The 18,932-nt window shown below is 34.3% G+C and overlaps 4 protein-coding genes across 8 annotated transcripts; 1 reads left to right on the top strand and 3 right to left on the bottom strand.

The window, feature by feature from the left end:
* Positions 1-1,117: 1,117 nt before the first annotated feature.
* Positions 1,118-2,204, top strand: LOC140988204 (VQ motif-containing protein 4-like). Its single transcript, XM_073457186.1, has one exon. It carries the CDS (start codon positions 1,223-1,225, stop codon positions 1,943-1,945), a length of 723 nt encoding a protein of 240 aa, XP_073313287.1. The 5' UTR covers positions 1,118-1,222; the 3' UTR covers positions 1,946-2,204.
* Positions 2,205-5,624: 3,420 nt separating this feature from the next.
* LOC140988947 (uncharacterized) lies at positions 5,625-6,765 on the bottom strand. Of its 2 annotated transcripts, XM_073458063.1 has the most exons (3): positions 6,647-6,678; positions 6,399-6,603; positions 5,625-6,303 (listed from the first exon to the last, which is right to left on the bottom strand). In XM_073458063.1, exons 2-3 carry the CDS (start codon positions 6,574-6,576, stop codon positions 5,711-5,713), a joined length of 771 nt encoding a protein of 256 aa, XP_073314164.1. In that variant the 5' UTR covers positions 6,577-6,603; positions 6,647-6,678; the 3' UTR covers positions 5,625-5,710. The 2 variants fall into 2 exon arrangements, with proteins under 2 accessions (XP_073314164.1, XP_073314163.1); XM_073458062.1 differs by having other exon boundaries at positions 6,399-6,765.
* A 702-nt stretch (positions 6,766-7,467) lies between these two features.
* Positions 7,468-12,426, bottom strand: LOC140988946 (methyltransferase-like protein 2). Of its 4 annotated transcripts, none has more exons than XM_073458058.1 (11): positions 11,975-12,424; positions 11,671-11,881; positions 10,860-10,990; positions 10,339-10,372; positions 9,697-9,772; positions 9,166-9,343; positions 8,994-9,083; positions 8,820-8,919; positions 8,389-8,623; positions 7,917-8,020; positions 7,468-7,783 (listed from the first exon to the last, which is right to left on the bottom strand). In XM_073458058.1, the coding sequence occupies exons 1-9, from the start codon at positions 12,275-12,277 to the stop codon at positions 8,469-8,471; spliced, it is 1,278 nt and encodes a 425-aa protein (XP_073314159.1). In that variant the 5' UTR covers positions 12,278-12,424; the 3' UTR covers positions 7,468-7,783; positions 7,917-8,020; positions 8,389-8,468. The 4 variants fall into 4 exon arrangements, with proteins under 4 accessions (XP_073314159.1, XP_073314160.1, XP_073314161.1 ...); XM_073458059.1 differs by having other exon boundaries at positions 7,936-8,020; XM_073458060.1 differs by lacking the exon at positions 7,468-7,783 and having other exon boundaries at positions 7,821-8,020; positions 11,749-11,881; positions 11,975-12,426.
* A 1,591-nt stretch (positions 12,427-14,017) lies between these two features.
* LOC140988945 (protein DETOXIFICATION 18-like) lies at positions 14,018-17,207 on the bottom strand. Its single transcript, XM_073458056.1, has 7 exons — positions 16,808-17,207; positions 15,403-15,947; positions 15,217-15,303; positions 15,034-15,090; positions 14,710-14,948; positions 14,498-14,616; positions 14,018-14,363 (listed from the first exon to the last, which is right to left on the bottom strand). The coding sequence occupies exons 1-7, from the start codon at positions 17,069-17,071 to the stop codon at positions 14,259-14,261; spliced, it is 1,416 nt and encodes a 471-aa protein (XP_073314157.1). The 5' UTR covers positions 17,072-17,207; the 3' UTR covers positions 14,018-14,258.
* Between the last annotated feature and the right edge of the window lie 1,725 nt (positions 17,208-18,932).

Genomic DNA, 18,932 nt, shown 5'->3' with positions numbered 1-18,932 from the left:
TTTTTCACAACTTATTTTTTCAAGGTTATTGCTAATTTCCTATATTTCCTGCCATTTAAATTTAAACAAGAAAAATGTGATTTTCAGAATCAATGCCAAATTCAATTTTAATGCAATTCAATTATCAATATTTTTCAGTCTAACTTTTATTAAATACAAAGAGTTAACTTTCAGGTCTCTTCTATTCGATCCAATATTTTTTATGTTTAACTTTTATTATACAGAAATTGTTGTGTTTCATGTCGAATTTGATATTTTAAGTGATGCCATGTGAAAATAAGTTATATTCAACCTATTCTTAGGCATTGTTCGATGTAAAAGAAGAAGAGGACATTAACTGATTATAAATATTTGTTTTTACCACTGTTTGTCTCAATTTTTTTAAATAATTATATTTATAAATAATTATAAAATCAATATATATTGATTTATTTATTATCATCATATTATATATCTGTATCATTATATCTCAAAAATCAAAATGATACCTAAGTTTATATCAAACCATCTATGTTTATTCTCAATTTTCAATCCCAATGAGATACTGGGTCTACCGAGGTTCTCTAGTCAACGATTTCAACTTGAAAGCTCCCACTTTCCCATCACGACATGGAAAAACCATTCTTTCTTGTTTAATATTTTTGCTTTCAAAATCTTATTTATCTTGTTAGTTTTAAAGAAGAAGCTCCAAATCCGAGAAGTCTTGGATTGGAATCTTACCGATTTAGTTATTTAAGTTAAAATTTATAAACATTCATTGTGGATATACTAAAATGGTCATAATCTTCAAATAAAATAGGAAATTACAAAAAGGGTGTAAATTGACCAATCGATCCCTATAAGGCTGTAACCCTACCACGAAGCAAGAATGGAACAAAGAGAAATAAGGAAAAAAAAAAAAAAAAAAAAAAAAAAAAAAAAAAAAAAAACAAGTCACGTATCGTGTGAGGAAAAAGAAGGTTGGGTGCATGAAAGACTTCAACTTGACAACAAAAAAAGAGAATAACCTGCGTTTTTTTTTTAAATATATATATATAATGTTTCGTCATTTGGTTTGGACATATATTTATATAAAATTTAAATATATATATTGGCATATTTAATGTGTAATAAAAGAGCACCTCTCCCCATTCCCATTCCTATTCCTTTTCACTCATTCATCGCTTCTTCTCCTCCCAAACCTTTTTCCCTCTGTGTCTCTCTGCTTCATTTATTACCAATTATGGATATCAACTCTCCGAGAATTGAAGAAAGAGAACTCAACCCATCTCCCACCACCTCTCCCCACAGCAATGGCGGCGGAAGCTGCACCACCAGTAATGCGGCGTCGGTGATGCTTGTCGCCACCCCGCCGTTCACCCCTAATCCAAACCCCATTTTCAGATCTAACGAATCCAATCCATATCCTACCACTTTCGTACAAGCGGACACTTCGTCCTTCAAACAGGTCGTGCAGATGCTCACTGGTTCCTCGGAAACAGCTAAACAAGCATCCAAAAAAGATCCAACTTCGACCGCTGCCGCCCCCCGAGGCGGTGGCGTCAGCAACAGCAGCATACCGCCTATCAGAAGCACCGTTCAGAAGAAGCAAGGCTTTAAGCTCTACGAGCGCAGAAACAGCCTGAAGAACGGGCTCATGATCAACACACTGATGTCGGGTTTCTCTCAAAACTCCAACTTTTCGCCGAGGAAACCCGAGATTTTATCCCCGAGTATCCTTCACTTTCCGGCGCTGGTTCTCAGCCCGGCGACGCCATTGAACGAGGATAACCTGAGCAGAGCCTCACCGTCCTCGATCGAGAATTCGTTGGAAGAGGAAAAGGCAATATCTGAGAAGAAATTCTACTTTCACCCGTCGCCGAGGACGGCCCCCGGCAACGCCGAGCCTCAGCTTCTACCTCTTTTTCCAGTGACCTCACCGCGAGTATCGGGTTCCTCTTCGTAAGCGAAAATATTCTTGAATTCGAAAATTTTATTCAAGGTAGGGATCATTCTCCATTTGTACAATTTCATCTTTCATTCTTATCTCTCTTCTGTTCTATGATTACAAAGAGAAAAAGGAAACGACTTTCATCGTCCCATTGCTGAATTCCAAGTCGACATTTCCACCTTCACGATTCATTACTAAATGTCACATCAATCCATAATCAAACCATAGTTGTTGATGTAGTATCAAATTCAAATTCGTATTCACTTATTCTGTACTTCACGAGTCAATTGAATGACAATCTCTTTAAATTTAGAAATCTTATTTCTTTTAAGAAAGAAAATACAAATTTTATTTTCAAAAATTTTTAATTGGTCCCAATTTTCTTATTTTGTCTTCGGTTTTCGTATTGGTGATTGGATTGGACCAAGAAATGCTATTTATAAACACAATCAAATAACTATAAAATTTGAGTCAAATTGTACTTCAAAAACAACTAATTTTGTGTTTATTTTTATACTTGGATAGCGACTGATTAAATTAAAATTAGACTCGCGAAAAATAACATGGTCTATTTTCTAATAATTGGGTCAACATTTGGGGACCAGACAAGCCTATTTCATCTTGGGCTTTCTTGATAAAGAAGGTTCATATTTATTATAAGGCCCACGTCTTTTATATTAACTCCCAACCTCTTATAATTTAGGGGTGGGCATTCGGGTCGGGTAACATTGGTCCCCACCCGATTTTATGTGTGTTACAATGTATATCATAATAAAAAAAAAATTGAGGCTTGTCACATTTAAAAAAAAAAAAAAACAGAATGAAATCTGTCTTAACATGTAGTTTCTCTCGAAAAAATTGCATACAAATCCCCTAAAAATTGAATAAATTCCTAGTAAAATATCAATAGGCGTTGAATTCACTGTCTATAGATACAGATTTTCATGATCTAAGTTTTGACAATTAGCCAAGTACAATTTTATTAGTTTTAGGCTCGCGATACGCATCCTTGACAATATGGAATTTTCTCCGTAGACGGATCGGAAGGCTCTTAGATTATGTTAGCATTAGGGGTGAACATTCTTTTGGTATTAGGTATCCTGCCGACCCAATTAATCTGTAGTTTTAAAAAATTTAGAGAAGGACCGAATTTTGTTAATTTCAGATTGATGTTGGGGTTTTCTTAGCACCCGACGAATATTTTATTTTTTTAAAAAAAATTAGTACTCCACTTCTTAATAATTAAATATCATGTCTTTAATTGTTTTAAATATATGTTTATCTTATTGAATATTAGTCACGTTAAATTTAGTATCTATTTTACAATTACAAACTTGAGGTTATATGAGCTTCTATTTTAAAAAATACGGAAGGTTAAACGCCTATTGATATCTTGCTTCTCAAAACTACTTTAAAATAATTGATTTAAAAATCATAATTAGTAAAATACAATTCTTATTTTCTAATGTTGAGGTGCCTATCGTCTAATTGCCGACTTGAATTTTGTCAAATTATTTGGGATAACACGTTTACTCCCAAAAAAAAAAAGAAAAATAAAATGTAGTTTTCATCATCACAATTATTAAACTCGATAATATTTTTTAATCAATCATTATACTGCAAATCCAAGATAAGATTATCTTTTAATATTCAAAGTGATTGAAGCATAGGGAGATTTATAGAACTATAAATCCAAGAAAAAAAATATAGGTGGTATTTTGTTTTTTTAACTTTGGTCGACTATTTATTTAAGAAAATGACATCTTCAAATGTATTTAGTACCCAAAAAATTAACTTAACATGCTATTATAATAAATATTTTTGAGAAGATTTCGAAATAATTAAAATTTTAATTTTAAAATAAGTAAAATAGGAATCAAGAAATTTCAACTTGGAAGTTTCACAAATTATTTCAACAAAACAAAGTATAATATAATAGAGTTGAATTATGTTTCTTAATTGAGTAATTAAAACAAAGTATTATTAAACCATTAAATAAATTACTCCGTGTTAAATATATACTAATTTGCTTACACGTCTACACTCGTGTAAATGAATAATTGGTTCAACAAAACCAGGCAAGAAAGGGAAGACAGATGGAATAAGGAAAAATCGATAATAAATTAAATTACAAAAAAATAGGAAATCAGCAGAAGAAATTTCGAAGCTATAGCATGAATTACGATACTTTACGTCGTGTTATTCGTGAAACAATATTTTATAATAAAACCTTCAATTTGCATTAAAATTTTAAATTAAATAAAATAGTTTTTTTTAAAAAAAATTATCATTTGGTTTTTGTCATAGTTAATTTATAGAATAACCATTAAAATTCCGACCTCGTGCCTTATTGTGTATTGAAATTGGAGTGGGATAGTGGCTTAATTAAAATTTCGATTTGTGATTCTCACATGTCCGCGCAAGAAAACAATGTATAAAATGTGAGTCTCTTTACCATTTCTTATGTAATATATGATCTCATATATTTATTTTAGTAAGACAGATCGATTTGATATATATCTATAATAAAAAATAATATTTTTTTATTAAAACAATATTTTTCATAAATCGGGTCAAATCAGATAAGAGATCGCCTCACAAATTTGAGTCATTAAGCAATCTCGTGATAGTTTTTTTTTTCATTGAAATGGTATAGCCTATGCACCCACAACTGTACATACTCGTATCACCAAATTATTTAGCCCTTGGATCATCTTCAATTGTGCATTATTTTAGCGTGTGAAACAAAAATTAACTATAAACAATTGTTTTAGAGAGAAAAATATTTATCAAATATGTATAATCCAGTTGTCGGATAATTTTTGTCAATCGACAATTTAATAAAAAATAAGTGTATATTAACTTTAACTTCGATAAATTTCTTTCTATTGATACAATTATTACCGATATAATTAACAAAATCTTAAAGAAAATATAAGTATTTGAAAACAAATTTCAGTTTCTCAAAACATCGTGACATATTCAATTTGTTGAAACTCTATATATTTCTTCATCAAAAAAATATTCAAATTGATATTATTTTTATTCAAATACGGTCTTGATATCTAATAATTCATTATTATTCTTGATCGATTATAACAAAAAAAATATTCAAATTGATATTATTTTTATTCAAATACGGTCTTGATATCTAATAATTCATTATTATTCTATCCATTGTTTTTTCTATGGACTCCACACGTGTAGATGAACATAAAAACATTCCTTAGGGTAGCGCCCAGCGCATGTATTATTATCTCATTAATATGACTCGCCTATAAGTATCTCAATCAAAAAACTATATTTTGTAAACATATTCTTCAAGGAAAGATGGATAAATGAAGTGTTAATACGTGGATGCAAGCAATTGAAATAATAAATACAAACAGCATTCCAACTTTGAGCTATTATATAGATTTGCTCTGTATAATTTACATGTCAGTGATTTATATACTACTGTGTTATATACAAAAGAAAGTAACTGCGAGTTTTCGAAATAAAAAATTATGTATCATAAATAAATTCATGAATGATTTCCACATGGAACTGCCTCGTATTTAGTTTTTAGACAATGGGAAGCATTTGAATGGAGCAACAATTATTATTTTTTTATGAAAATACAATAATGACATAGGAAATAAATATCCCAATTGAATTCCAAATCAACCACCAATAATAAATTACAAGCATAACAAAAGAACGCCACCCAATTTACTTTTATTCAAATTAAATCAAATTAAATCAAAAGACTTAGAAATTCGAAGACGAACAAAAAAACAATCAAGGTGACATTACAAAGCCACCCAAGCTAAAACTCAGCACAACTGAAACGGCCAGCACCAAGACAACTTTCGGACTGTACGCCGGGGCCGCAAATGAACCGGGACCCGGGGGTGTATTACCGCCAGCCGGAGTGTTCCCTGTCCCCGGAACAGTAGTACCCGGAGATCCCGGTGTCGTGGTTGAAGGTGGCAACAGGTTTGCCTCCGGGGATGAAGCTGAAGGTGAGGGGCCGGAGACTTGGTTTGCCGGTGTAGGTGACTGATTAGGTGATGCAGATGGGGAAGGAGACGTCTCAGACGGTGGAGACGATGGTGAGATGACCGGTGGACTTGATGATCCGTTTGGTGTTGGCGGGGCGGCGTTTGTCGGTGTTGGGGGGCTCCTAACGGCCAAGACGACTGTAACTAGCTTCTGGCCTTTGTCGCAGTTCTCTTTGGTTCCGGTGATGAAGTAGAAAGGCCCGGATCGATCAAATTTGAAGACTGAATTTCCATCGTCCATTTTCAGTATCGGATTTCCGCTGTTGCAGTTGTCATAATCACCTTGGTTCACCACCAGCACCGAATCCGATCCTTTCTGATACCTGAACACTGCAGATATAGAAGACAAAAAACAAGAAACAATCATTTAAACGAATAAATATGCTCGTAACCACTGAAAATCTAATCAGATTTCGATAACTTACAGAGAGTGTCATTAACACTGAATCTGTTCCTTCCAGCCCACTGACTGTAGCTTTCAGAAGGGTTTAAAACCCAACCATCTTTGCCTCCAACAATGAATTGATAAGCTTGCGAGGATTGATTAAGACATGCAAAGATCAACGCAAGAGAAGAGAGAACACAAAGCAGATTACTAGCCATGACTTGACAATCAACCAATGGCGGGCAAGAGTTTATGGGTTTTTCCAAAGAAACAGAATGAATTCTTAAACTGAATCGAAGAGGTATTGATTGAAAGGATCGATGGAGAATGGTGAGGAGGAAATGGACTTTATAGAGGCGAAGACTATAGAGTTTACCGTTGCATGTAGGAGAGGAGTTAAACACGTGGCGTACATGAATGGACTAAACGGTAAGCAAAATATTGAACTGGAGAGTACCTGGCACTTGAATGGTATGAACCCCGTTGGAGCCTGCAGGATAATTTCAAAATTAATTTAGGTTGCATTTTTTAAAAAATTAAAATGTTCGAAAATTCGTTAGTTTTTTGAAACAATGTGTAGCTTTAAAAATTTTAAAGTATAAACAAAATATTCAAGAAAAAAAATGAAATTTGAAATATTTAGATAATATTTTTCCCCCAAGCAGACATACATGATGAATTTATATTGAAATTTAAAATTCATTTATTTTAAACCTAAATATCAAAATTTTAAAAAATTACCAACCATCTAAATGCAGCAAGAAATGAGAAGATTTTGTTTCTTCATAAATACGGGACAATTTATAGAGTAAAAATTGTGAAATTATTATTATTATTATTATTTAACGAATTAGTTAATTCATAACCATTGATCTTCTTCGGCAGGACAAGCAGAACATTTTGCACGATTCGATGTGATTCGAGACGATTGTTACAATTTATGAGCTGGCGAGTTCATTTTCGGACAAGCCTAGATAATCTGTTGCGCCACGTGACATGCATCATTTTGTACCACGCACAGATGCACTTTAAAAATTAACCTTTCAAAGATTACAAGATAAATAAAGTATATTCAGTTGATGCAAAATTTAGCAATAAAACTTGGATTTTTTAAAAAAAAATTACGCATAAAAATGAGAAAATCTCTTTGATCGTCATCCAAGCAACTACGAATTGAAGCGAGCGAAGGTTACAAAGAAAATAAGTTACTCCAAAATATATTTTACAGGAGATTATTCCGGTTCATTTAAGTGTACATAACGTAGAGGGGTGTCATCACATACCCTCCCTTGTGCCACAGATGACTGGAGCTACAAGCTTTAATCTGAAGGAGAAGATGGATGAATTGAAAAATTACTCGATTTGATGTCTGATTGCCTCGCAGAAGCACCGAGACTCTGAGGGGAATCATGTAGATGATGGTATCTACAGTTGACACAAAAAATATGGTCTTGTCGATCAGTAGGCATGAAATAGATTTAACCAGTTTGTTTTCTTCATAATTCAGGTAAAATTGATTCTACAATGATGAATAAAACTAGGGACTTTAGAGAAATACAGAGAGAGCAGCGAGTCACCACATTGCACCAACGCCGTGATCATTCCAGAGTTAGGCATCGTTCCCGCAACAAAACAAGAATCTCCAAAGCCCAATACTCCAGGCTGGAAACATTAGGAAAGTCAAACACGTAAATCAAAGCATAACATGAATTTGATGAAACACTCTTTCCCTTTTGTGCATGAACACTTAAGATTAAAAAAGTGATAATGTCATAAATATCTGCTTTTGTGGCAAAAAAAAAACACACATTATTTAGGCCGAAATAAAGGTTTAAGAGCTTTTACTTCAATTTGTTTTCCGTATGAGCATATTCGTCTTACCGATATGTTAATGCTGTTTTTGGAATGTTGATAAGCATCTTAAATCCGCAATCTCGATGGTAATGGATTCGAGTATGCTTGTGTGTGCGCTTGCACGTGTGCCTGTGTGTGAGAAAAAAAAATCCAGGAAGGATTAGGATAAGAGTTACTTCAGGAAATGGCCACGAGGATTCCAAGAGTTACGTCAGGATCAGAAAATTATACTGCAGGGAACCATTTCATCTAGTATTCACCCATCTGCTATCCTTCTGCTCACAAAGAATTTTGAATCTTGAAAACGGAGGGGTTCGTTACCCCAAGAAGTCCAGCCCGATAACATCTCTCTGGAGAACAGTTCTAAGCAGCGAGCAGGTTTGCACCCTGGGACGTAGTCCACCAACAACTCTATTGGTGCAGCGGGATGAAAATAAAAACAAGTGACATCAAAATTAATATGGATACATTGGTGTTATCGTATAATTTATCATCAGGGTAAACATGTACACAAAGATTCAGTATAGCACTTGCCACGACGGGAAATCTGCAAAGTAAACAAAAGCAAAATTGTGGAAATTCTTTGGCTAGATGAGTACAAAGATACCTCCGATTGGGGGTTTCCTTGAATAATCTCCTGGAATGCTGATGAATACTTGATTATTTGGTATATGCATTGGTCTCAGAAGATGTTCAGAATTGGAATCCTGTACGAAGTAGGGTCGGCGTCGATATTGAGCATCTAATAAAACCAGAATACGATTTAAATAGTGAAAATTACCTCCCCATGACTAAAACCAAGAAGGAGGCACTCGTATGGTCTGTGATGAAAGAGATCCAGTTCACCAATCAATGACCCATCTGCTTTCACCTATCAAATTGAAACATGACGAATGCAATAAAACAAATTGACTTCTGATAATTGCTGATGCAGTCAACAGCCCTAATGCTACCTTCAGCCAGAAAAAGGTTGCAGCATACTGAACACCCCATTTAGGAAATAATTCATTCTCGACAAAAGTCCGCAATTTCTCCCTATTGGTTACCCATAGAGCCACCAAAGCTCCAACTTTATGAGTAAGTTTTTTAATTGGAATAGATAAAAAATATCGATTAGGCAAAGTTTTGTACCTGCAGTCATGGGAAAAAATAAAATTAACTGAAACGAAGAAGAATATCAGGATGATATCGAAGCGAAAAAGAATTTTTCAAGCAACCATAAAATAAGAGGTATACAGAATCTTGTATCAATCCTCTGCTACAGTCCTACAAGCAAAACAGTCCATTCAAATTGGTTCATGAAGTAATGACCTCTCAAATACCAAATATCGCATTTAAGGATATATGGGAAAAAAAGTTATGTACACTTTATATTCGCTTCCTCGAATTTTTTGGGTGCTAGATATAAATTCAGAAGAAATTTGAGCAGGAGTGCAGGACTTTCTCGTGCTTCAGCAGATTTAATAACTTCATCGTTAACTTACTTAAGTTTCTGATGTGCACTACTATTCTCCCATGGTGGATCGATAACTATCAAATTAAAGCCACAGTCAGCTTCAGCTGCAACAAAATCAGGGTCAGCAATCCAGCTTTGCTCAGAAGCATTCAACTCAAGTTTTCATAGCTCTACAGTAATAAATATAGCATGAAAACAAAACGCATGTGTTCGAATGGAAATGCCTCTCTAAAATTCCCAAGCAACTATAACTAGGTCTTCGATATTTAATACTCATTCTCGTGGATAAAAAATCAGAAAAACTTCACTTTACAGAAATTAAATCTACCTCCTCAGATACTACAGAAGGATCTCCAAAATTACACATGTTTTATATCCACCACGGGATGTAGATGTACCCATTCTGCTATAGCATAATTGGAGACAACTAATAGGAGGTAATAAATTTTGCTGTTACTGCAAAACAAGAAAAACAATGAAGTACTGCCAAAGTTGGAATTGCATACTCATGCACGTTGAAATCTTATTTCCCAGACAGGAACGCATGTTGGAATTGACGAAATGTGGTTTTGCATCTTCCCAGAAATATCACTTGCTTTTTAACAAAGCTATGATAGAAAACTTATTATACATCACTTTGCACAAGAGCAAGAACACAACAGATAATTACCTGGAACAAGGTTCTGAATCTGCCCAACATCCGACTTCCACATGAGAGAATTATGGCATTAAGAGTGTCAGAATAGCAAATTGGAGGAAAATCATTAAAACAAGAAACTGACTATTCAAAAAATAGTATCTACTTCAACAGGGAAAAAAACTCGAACATTTGGATGTTGATAACAGAATGAGTGAAACCTATTGCAATAATTGGTTTTAACTTGGAAATCTTGAAGGAGTTTTCAGAAATGAGATGTATGTTCTGTTATGATTGAGAAAATAAAATTGATACTACAGGTGTTGAATCATTAACGAAATGGCTAGATAAAATTATTTTAAAATGGTATAATTTGGGAGAATATAATATGATAATAAAGTATTTAGAGAAATGGTGAAAAAGTTTAGTAAGAAGCAATGACTTCGTGGAGAGATGTGAAAATAATAAAATATGTTTTGCAGTAATGTTAACTTTTCTATTCACAGTTAAATATTAGGACCAAAAAGAAGTTGAGAAGTGTTGCAACCTCCTACCATTAAAAAGCAACTTTTTTTTGGCAAGATAAACTTGCGGTCAAATATTTCAGCCTCCATCTCGTTACTCCCTTCATTGGCAACAAAGTTGTCAAATACTGGATGAATGCTTTTATCACATGATTCAACACCTGCACATAAGAAGGATAGTACAGCTCCATAAAAATATAAAACTGGCAAAAAACTTAAAACCCTGCTATTCAATAATTGCAAAAAATCAACAAACTGTGAACTGATACAAAAATTTGCTAGTTTTATCATACATGACACATCTAGCTCACACATACAAAAAAAGACAAAAGCCAAACAAACAGAGCTTTAAACTATCCCCTCTTCATATCTACGTTTTATCAAATACAGAATGTGAAGGAACCAGTTAAAATTGCAGCTTTGGGATTCCCTCTTTGCAAAAACTTCTCGAAAATGGACTAAGATGAGCTTGAACTGATCCAAACCCAAGTATTTGTTGGATCTAAACATTTGTGCGGCAGTTGATGCTGAGACTAAGATATGTTTTTCTTGATTACCATATGTAATCCTATAGCATTATTCCATCAGCCTTTATATTCGACATTATGAAAATAACACAAGATGTCCTGATTCCACACAACCAAGACATGCATTTTATAAAAGATTTAATTTAATTAGCAAATAAAAGATGGGATTTTATTTTCAGCAAATTTATATGGAATACTGTTTTTTCCCACATTTCAGATACTGAATGGTCTAAGTGTAAAAACTATTAGAAATCGATCATTAAAACCTATAATAGGATCAAGTAAAACCAAACGTCCGTTTCCAACAGTATTACCATCTATACCAACATTAAGAACAATCTCATAAAATTGCTTCTGCCAAAGGCTCCCCAAATTGACAAAATCAAGCTCACTGTTTGAAGGATTCGGATCTACATCACCCTTCAAACCACTGCTCCCATCATTCCTCAAATTCCTCATCATTTCCAACAGCAGACCCGCTTCAAGCAATGTATCATGAGCATTGACCAAAACTGGCCTCACTTCCTTGAATAAATCGGAAAAAAAGGAAAAGAAAATTCAGCAACGTAAAATTTTTAGGCTTTCAACATGAACAGAATTCCCGCACGAAAATCACACCTGATGGCGTTGATCAGCAATTTGTTCCCGTGAATTGAGCTCGTGTAGTTTTTTCTTCAAATTTTTGCTGCGTTTTCGTTTTTTGGAACAATATGAAGCAACATCGTCGTTCACAGTTGAATGACTCGAGGACTGAAAGAAGCGGGAGTAGTAAGCAGACGGCGAAACGTTAAACCGCGTGTAGGACCGGTTCAGTACCCGAACAGGGTCTATGAAAACCACGTTGGAGTCACCGAACCGGTAAATGCCTGAATTAACGAAGAGGGATATCTGATGGACGGCCTCGACTTCGGCGTCGGCCATACTCACGGCGGGCTTTCGTTGTCGGGGAAATCGGAGGACGAGTCGTGGAGTAAACTAAAAAGAAATGGGTCGTAATGGACTCAGAACGGCCCAATATTGTAGATTCAAGAGCCCGACAAAAATTTCCATGGCCCACAAATTCTTTGATAGCTAGCCCCATAAAAGCAATCCAACGCCTTAACAAACCATATCTCGATTATTTATAATTTGTTGAAAATAAGAGATTGAGCTTAGAAAATAAGAGTTATAAATATTGAAAATTAGTGTATGATGATATATTTATTTTTGGATTATTTTCAAAAAAATTCTATAAATAGGTCTCTCAATTTGTGAAGAAAAACACAACTGAGTGGTTTTACTTTTTATCGTAAATTTTTACTTTTAACATAATTGAGTTTTAAAAATTTGGATGGCATTTTCTCAATCAATTTTCTCCATTTAACTTAACCCATCAAATAAACAAATCTAACTCAGTACACACAACCATATTTTAATGCTTTATAAAAAAAAAAAAGAGATCATCATAAATAAAAATTAAATCTTGAAAGAAATCAAATATACCTGGACGGATCTAGTTTAAGTCATTCATGGAATATATCTAGTCTTGTCCATTTTGAGAACTTGGACAGCAAAAGAAGACCTAGCATCTGGGTTGATAAGCCACAAACCAAGCCCATCCACAATCCCAGTTTTCAAACATAAAAAAGATGTAATCAAATAAATAAAACAACGTTGCCATAGTTATGATTTAACCATATACTAGCAAGTTGATCAATTAGACAAATGGAATTTGATGGCCTCTCCCAACTTTAAATTAATTGAGTTACTTGTATTTGAACTGCATGCTCATTCAATACTTTAAGTTAAGCTTGAGCTGTGATAGCCATCCTTTGGCTCGAGCTGGATATAGATTACCTTGACATATAGATCAAACTTGAAACCAAGGAGAACAGCAATAGGCATGCCGATGATGTAGTACGTTCCCTAGTTAATAAACACAGCCCATTGCTGCCACCCGCATCCTCTCGCAGCGGTGTTAGATATTTGTAACATTTTCGTCCTTTTGAGAAGCTGATGGTCGCAGCGGCCCACTCTAGACGACTTTCGCTCACCTTTCAATATTCAGTGCATGCATCATTCACCTTAATCTAGCTTATTATTTTTATTATGATTCAACGGTACCGTACGTTTTTCTAGGTCGTTCATTTCGTTGTGCTGACTCTCAACGAGAACACCAATATTATGTTATAAACTCAATAAGAATATCATACCAAAATACTTGTCAATTGAGTGATGCAATACTCTTGATATTTCAATTATATATATGCATGCAATATGATCGCTAATATTAAATAAAACGAGGGTTATTGTAGTGATTAAAGATATCGTATACGTACTCCAATGTCAATAACACGTTAATTAAACGTGTAATTGCCAACCCTTAATTATTTTAATATTTTATAATGATCCCTTCATTGCCAACATTGTTATAAATTTATAACATAACTTGATTCATGTAATGACTTACAAGAGCAAAATCTTGGGGAAAGACCGATGAGAATATAAGCTCAATAGAAGATCCGGTTCGAACCGGGTAATTTATCGAAACCACCTCGATTTATTGACGATTAAACAAAAACGAGCAAGAAAAACATGTGTTTATTTTTCGAACAAATAAACGACCAACACTTTTTTTCACTGTTCTTAATATTCATCCCAGTTCATCCACTATTTTTCCGATAATTTCCATTAGCCTCCAAAAAGTAGGAGAATTCTAATTTTTTTTAGATTAATAATGATAATTAACTCTTGTGTTTTGTATTGTGTTCTTACAAAGTCACCTAGGTAATGACATAACAAGTTTAAAACCAATTTGATGACGTGATTATATTTATTGAATAGATAAAAAAAAACTCATAAATATTGATCTTTGTCCCCGGTAAGATTTCTACGCATTTATTCCTTCAATCTTGGAGGATAATCATGCATGGGATAGATTTACTCTTGTCCACTTTGAGAACTTCGAAAGCAGAAGAAGACCTATCGTCTGGACTGATAAACCACAAACTAACCCAATCCACAGACCCTATTTCCAAAAAAATAAAAATTAATAAAAGAAAATAATATTAGTGTATATATATAATAATATAAAGACCATCTTTATAATTTAATTAAGCTTGTGATACAAGATAAATAAGATAAGAATATATTTAAGTTTACCTTAGCATATAGTTTCAACTTGAAACCGAGTAGAGCAGCACAAGGCATGCCGATGCAATAGAACGTTCCCAAGTTAATAAACACTGCCAAATGCTGCCAACCACATCCTCTTGCTACTCCTGTAAATTTAATGCGATATTTGAATCAACATAAAAAGAACTTCAGATAATCTTCAAGAAACGCGCATGTAAACTTTTTGGGAGCAAACCAACCTGATAAGATCCCTTGAATAAAATCGCATGTTACAGATGCAAGGAGTAGGGGTGTCATTGAGGCAAATGCATCGATGATCACATGGCTGTCGCTAAAGGAGCTAGCCCACAAGTTATGGCCAAAAGATAGGGCTAAGAGAACACAAACTACAACAAGAACGGTTAGTTTAAGGGTGACAACCATGGCATGTTTGGCTCGATCCGGATTTTCTGCTCCTAACTCGTTGGACACCCTCGTGCTGCAAGGAAAAATGGCAAGATTTACATCATTTAATCAGCAGGAGAAGATGGAGGAATCTGAAAGAGGATGTTTCGTGTGATTACCTAGCTGCAGCACTGAGGCCGTAAGCAACCATAAACAAGATTGCCTCTGTATTCACACTGCATAAATATTCTTGCGTTGATGTTTATTCAGTAGACAAGATAAAAGGACTGGCTATTCAAAATCCATGGTAAAATCCTGGATTGAAGTAGAGTTTCAGAGAAACATAGAAGCAGAAAACTCACCACATTGCAATTAGAGAAGTAGTAATTTCAGAGTTTGGCATCAATCCCGCCAGCAAAACTAGAATCTCAAATGCCCAATACTCCAGACTGGTTCAAATCAGATGAATAAAAAAAACATTTCCATTCAAATTTCTATCCAACCGAGCACAGATCTTATAAAAACATCAACTTGTAAGAATTACTAACCAAACCATGGCTGCAGAAGGCAGAGCAAGCTTCAAATTCGTAAAGATATGACAAAAAGACTCACGGGTAAAACCTTCCCATGTTTTCTCAAATTTCTTCGCCTTGAGCACATATAAACTTAACATAAATACCGAAATCCACAACGAAATTGAAGCTGCTACAGGAGCTCCCCTATATCCTAGAGTGGTCCAGTTAACTAAAGCATAGACGATGCCCAGATGGAGGGTTAAAGGGACCAACGAACACACGACGAGCGGCATTACCACGCACTGTGTCTGAAGAAATCTTAAAATATTTTGCAAAAACCCATAAGCAAAGAGCCCGGGAATAAGATACTTCAGATAGAGACCGGCTTTGTCAGCTATTTGAGCATCTTGATGTAGGAAAATCAAAACGCTATTGGAAAACCACCACAGAATGGATACTGCAATTGTGAAGATGATGGTTATGATGCAAGACGCTTGTAGATATATCCCTAGCATCCCATAGAGTTTTGCACCGTATCCTTGTCCACACAGTGTCTCAAGTGCACCACTCAAGCCAACCTGGAGCAAGAAGCAAAAAGTTCATGCACTTGCTAAGTAGATCAATGAGAAGAATGAGAGCAATATTTGTCTGATGGTAGTTTTACGTCCATCCTTTTCTTTATTTTATGTTTTGAACTTTACCAGATATATTAAAAAAAAAGTTTAAAATATCGCCTTTTCGAGGTTACTTCGGATACAACACATTCTAAAATCAATTTTCTTGAGAAAAAGACAGCCGGTTAAAGCAGTAAAGTTGCCTATAAAACTCAGCATTCCTGTTGTTCTAAAACGCTTTTATGCAAATCATCACTGGATCATTAAATATGGCTTTCAGCATCACTAATATTGCATGAATCAGTAGAATTTAAAACCCAGAGTAAAAGTGAAGAGAGACAATATAATTATCAAGACAATCCCATTTCTTGCGGCGAATATTGAATTCTCCTTACATCATAGCACAAGGACAATAATAGAGAAGTCTTAATTGGCTGCGGCTGTCGTCAGACAGCAACAGATAAAAGATGAATAAACATGATAATCAACATATTGCATCCTTATCTCAATTTGAGGATCATTGCTGTTATAAAAATCAAACCCTTTAACATGCATCAAATCGGCCTATGATACAGCACTAGTTACAACAAGAAAATCACGGTATCTTTCTTCAAATAAGCAAGTTCCCAAGTAAAGAAAGTGGTTTAGTTACGCTCTAACGATAGTTGTATGTTTCAATATGCGAAAAATTAATATCCAAAGCTATATTTCACAATCACACAACAAAAAATTTAAAATAAGCACTTCAAATACTTGAGGAAAGATAAAGGCGTTTCATTAAACTCGGAGGAAAAAAACAGAGAAAAAAGGTAGAAGATAATTACCATGAGAGCGTAACCAGTTACAGCAGCCCAAGAATTGGCCAGATTGGAGCCAGCGAGCTCGAGTTCTCCGAGGTGGCCGGCGAACATAACGGACACCAGTGGAATGAAGTAATACGAAACATTAGTCACTATCATCGGCAGCGCGAAGAGGATCTGATCTTTAGCCTCCTCCACATCAATAACCTTGTTCAGCCATCCTTCCGCCGCTTTATTCTTCTCCAGCAGCGGAGTCGCCGCCGTGTCAGCGCCATAGCTTGATGACATCTTCACCTACCCAAGCCACCACCACTCTTCTACTTGCTTATATTATACGTGGGCAGTTGAATCCTGGTGAAAGATTGTGTGGAGAGCCAGTTTCATATCCAACGTGAATCCCGAACTTTTGTTTTCTTCTAAATAAATAATAATTGGGATACATATAGTCTCGCAACGCAACTCCAACCATTAATATTATTTTAATAAAGTTTTACATTAAAATAATTATAAATTTCTTCACCAAATTCAATTTCAACTCTCATCTATTTATTTCAAATCTTAAACGAAAAAAATAATTTTACATATATTAATTAAATTTCTTCACCAAATTCAAATACAACTTCCATCTATTTATTTAAAATCTTACACGAAAAAAATAATTTTACATATATTAATAGTTATATTTTATATTTGTATTTGTGTTAGAATTAACAATTTCAATTGTTATCTTTGTATTTTTATAAATTATATTATTGCATTAAAATTTGCATTTGTATTTGATTATTATATTATGTATAAATCATTAAATCAAACCTTAAATTAAATATTTTTAGTTAATATAAATAAATAATATTATTTTTTTAAAAAAAAAAACTCTGCGCCAAATCTATCCTCTGCACCAAATTTGATGTCGAGGAGAGGGATGCACTATTTTGGCCAGCTCCATTGGAGTACCAATTTTGCATCAAAATTGTGTGAAAAAATATCATTTTGATGCAAAATTGGAGATGGTCTAACTATTTAGACCACTTCCTCTGACCAAAACAAAAGGGAACACCAAAAATAGACCACTTCCTAAGTTTTATCGATTCAACCCCAACCTACCAACAACCAACCATTCCACGAGTCAAATTTTTTTCTTTTTTTTTTGTCTTTGAAACAAGAATTTACATTGCTTATCGGATAAAAAAAAACTTATACTCTCTAACATTTCTAATTAATAAGTTGTAATTTCTTTAAACATTTCACAATTTTATTATATTAATAACACGTATTGGTACGAAAAAACATTTACAAAAGATTTCTTCCAACCAAGAGTTAAAGTTTGCGTGTGGTGATTGAAAAATGATTTATATAATAAAATACATTCAATGGTTAGATTTATTTGATATTTATTTATATGTACACACACGAACTTTCATAGAGTCAACGTGCAATCACTTAATTGAGAGAGGAATTGCATTTATTTCAAAGTGTTTTTTTTTTTTTTTAATATAAATTAGCATGGCAAGAAATATTCAAAGGTTATTTTCATGCAGCCAGCAAATTAATGCGACCTATTCCCACTCCTTGGAAGTATTCCAGCAATTAACTGTTTTATCCCACTCCTTGGAAGTATTCCACCAATTTAACTGTTTTATATTTCACTCGTGGCCAACTTGTCAACTAGATTATCAATAAAAAAAAGTTTAAAATAGTATTTCGGGATCAAAAAAAACTTGTGTGAGACGGTCTCACGGGTCGTATTTTGTGAGACGGATATCTTATTCGAGTCATCCATGAAAAATTATTACTTTTTATGCTAAGAGTATTATTTTTTATTGTGAATATCGATAGACTTGACTCGTCTCAGATATAAAAATTCATGAGACCGCCTCACAAGAGAGCTATTCTTTCGGAATATAAAAGGATGTCTTAATGGGTAAAAAAGAAGAGGGAATAGCACTGTTACCGGCAACTTCGTGGGCTACTTGTAAGTGAACCGCAATAATTCCATATGGGCTCCAGAACTCGTGTTCATCAGGTGGTTCTGTTGTATTGATTGTGGGTTTTTGGAGGCCTATTTTGATTTACGGCCCAATCAATTGCGTCTTCTTAAGTCTTAACCCAAAACTAACCAATCTGAAAGGCGAAGAGGACACCGCTTAGG

This window comes from Primulina huaijiensis, chromosome 11 (genome assembly GCF_012295235.1).
Source record: "Primulina huaijiensis isolate GDHJ02 chromosome 11, ASM1229523v2, whole genome shotgun sequence".
In the NCBI taxonomy this organism is placed as follows: domain Eukaryota; kingdom Viridiplantae; phylum Streptophyta; class Magnoliopsida; order Lamiales; family Gesneriaceae; genus Primulina; species Primulina huaijiensis.
The sequence above is the reverse complement of the archived record's forward strand: the minus strand, read 5'-3'. Positions and strand labels throughout refer to the sequence as shown.

Bases quoted from the DNA above. Each gene is read 5' to 3' on its own strand.
- LOC140988945 (XM_073458056.1), bottom strand. From the start codon at position 17,071: ATGTCATCAAGCTATGGCGCTGACACGGCGGCGACTCCGCTGCTGGAG. The intron at 14,617-14,709 runs GTTGGTTTGCTC...TTAAATTTACAG, and splicing joins TATTCAAGGGATCTTATCAG to GAGTAGCAAGAGGATGTGGT. The intron at 14,364-14,497 runs GTAAACTTAAAT...TTTTGGAAATAG, and splicing joins AGTTGAAACTATATGCTAAG to GGTCTGTGGATTGGGTTAGT.
- LOC140988947 (XM_073458062.1), bottom strand. From the start codon at position 6,576: ATGGCTAGTAATCTGCTTTGTGTTCTCTCTTCTCTTGCGTTGATCTTT. The intron at 6,304-6,398 runs GTAAGTTATCGA...CTATATCTGCAG, and splicing joins CAGTGTTAATGACACTCTCT to TGTTCAGGTATCAGAAAGGA.
- LOC140988204 (XM_073457186.1), top strand. From the start codon at position 1,223: ATGGATATCAACTCTCCGAGAATTGAAGAAAGAGAACTCAACCCATCT.
- LOC140988946 (XM_073458058.1), bottom strand. From the start codon at position 12,277: ATGGCCGACGCCGAAGTCGAGGCCGTCCATCAGATATCCCTCTTCGTT. The intron at 9,773-10,338 runs GTAATTATCTGT...ATTTTGTTGCAG, and splicing joins GATTCAGAACCTTGTTCCAG to CTGAAGCTGACTGTGGCTTT. The intron at 9,344-9,696 runs GTAAGTTAACGA...CCATGACTGCAG, and splicing joins AGTGCACATCAGAAACTTAA to GTACAAAACTTTGCCTAATC.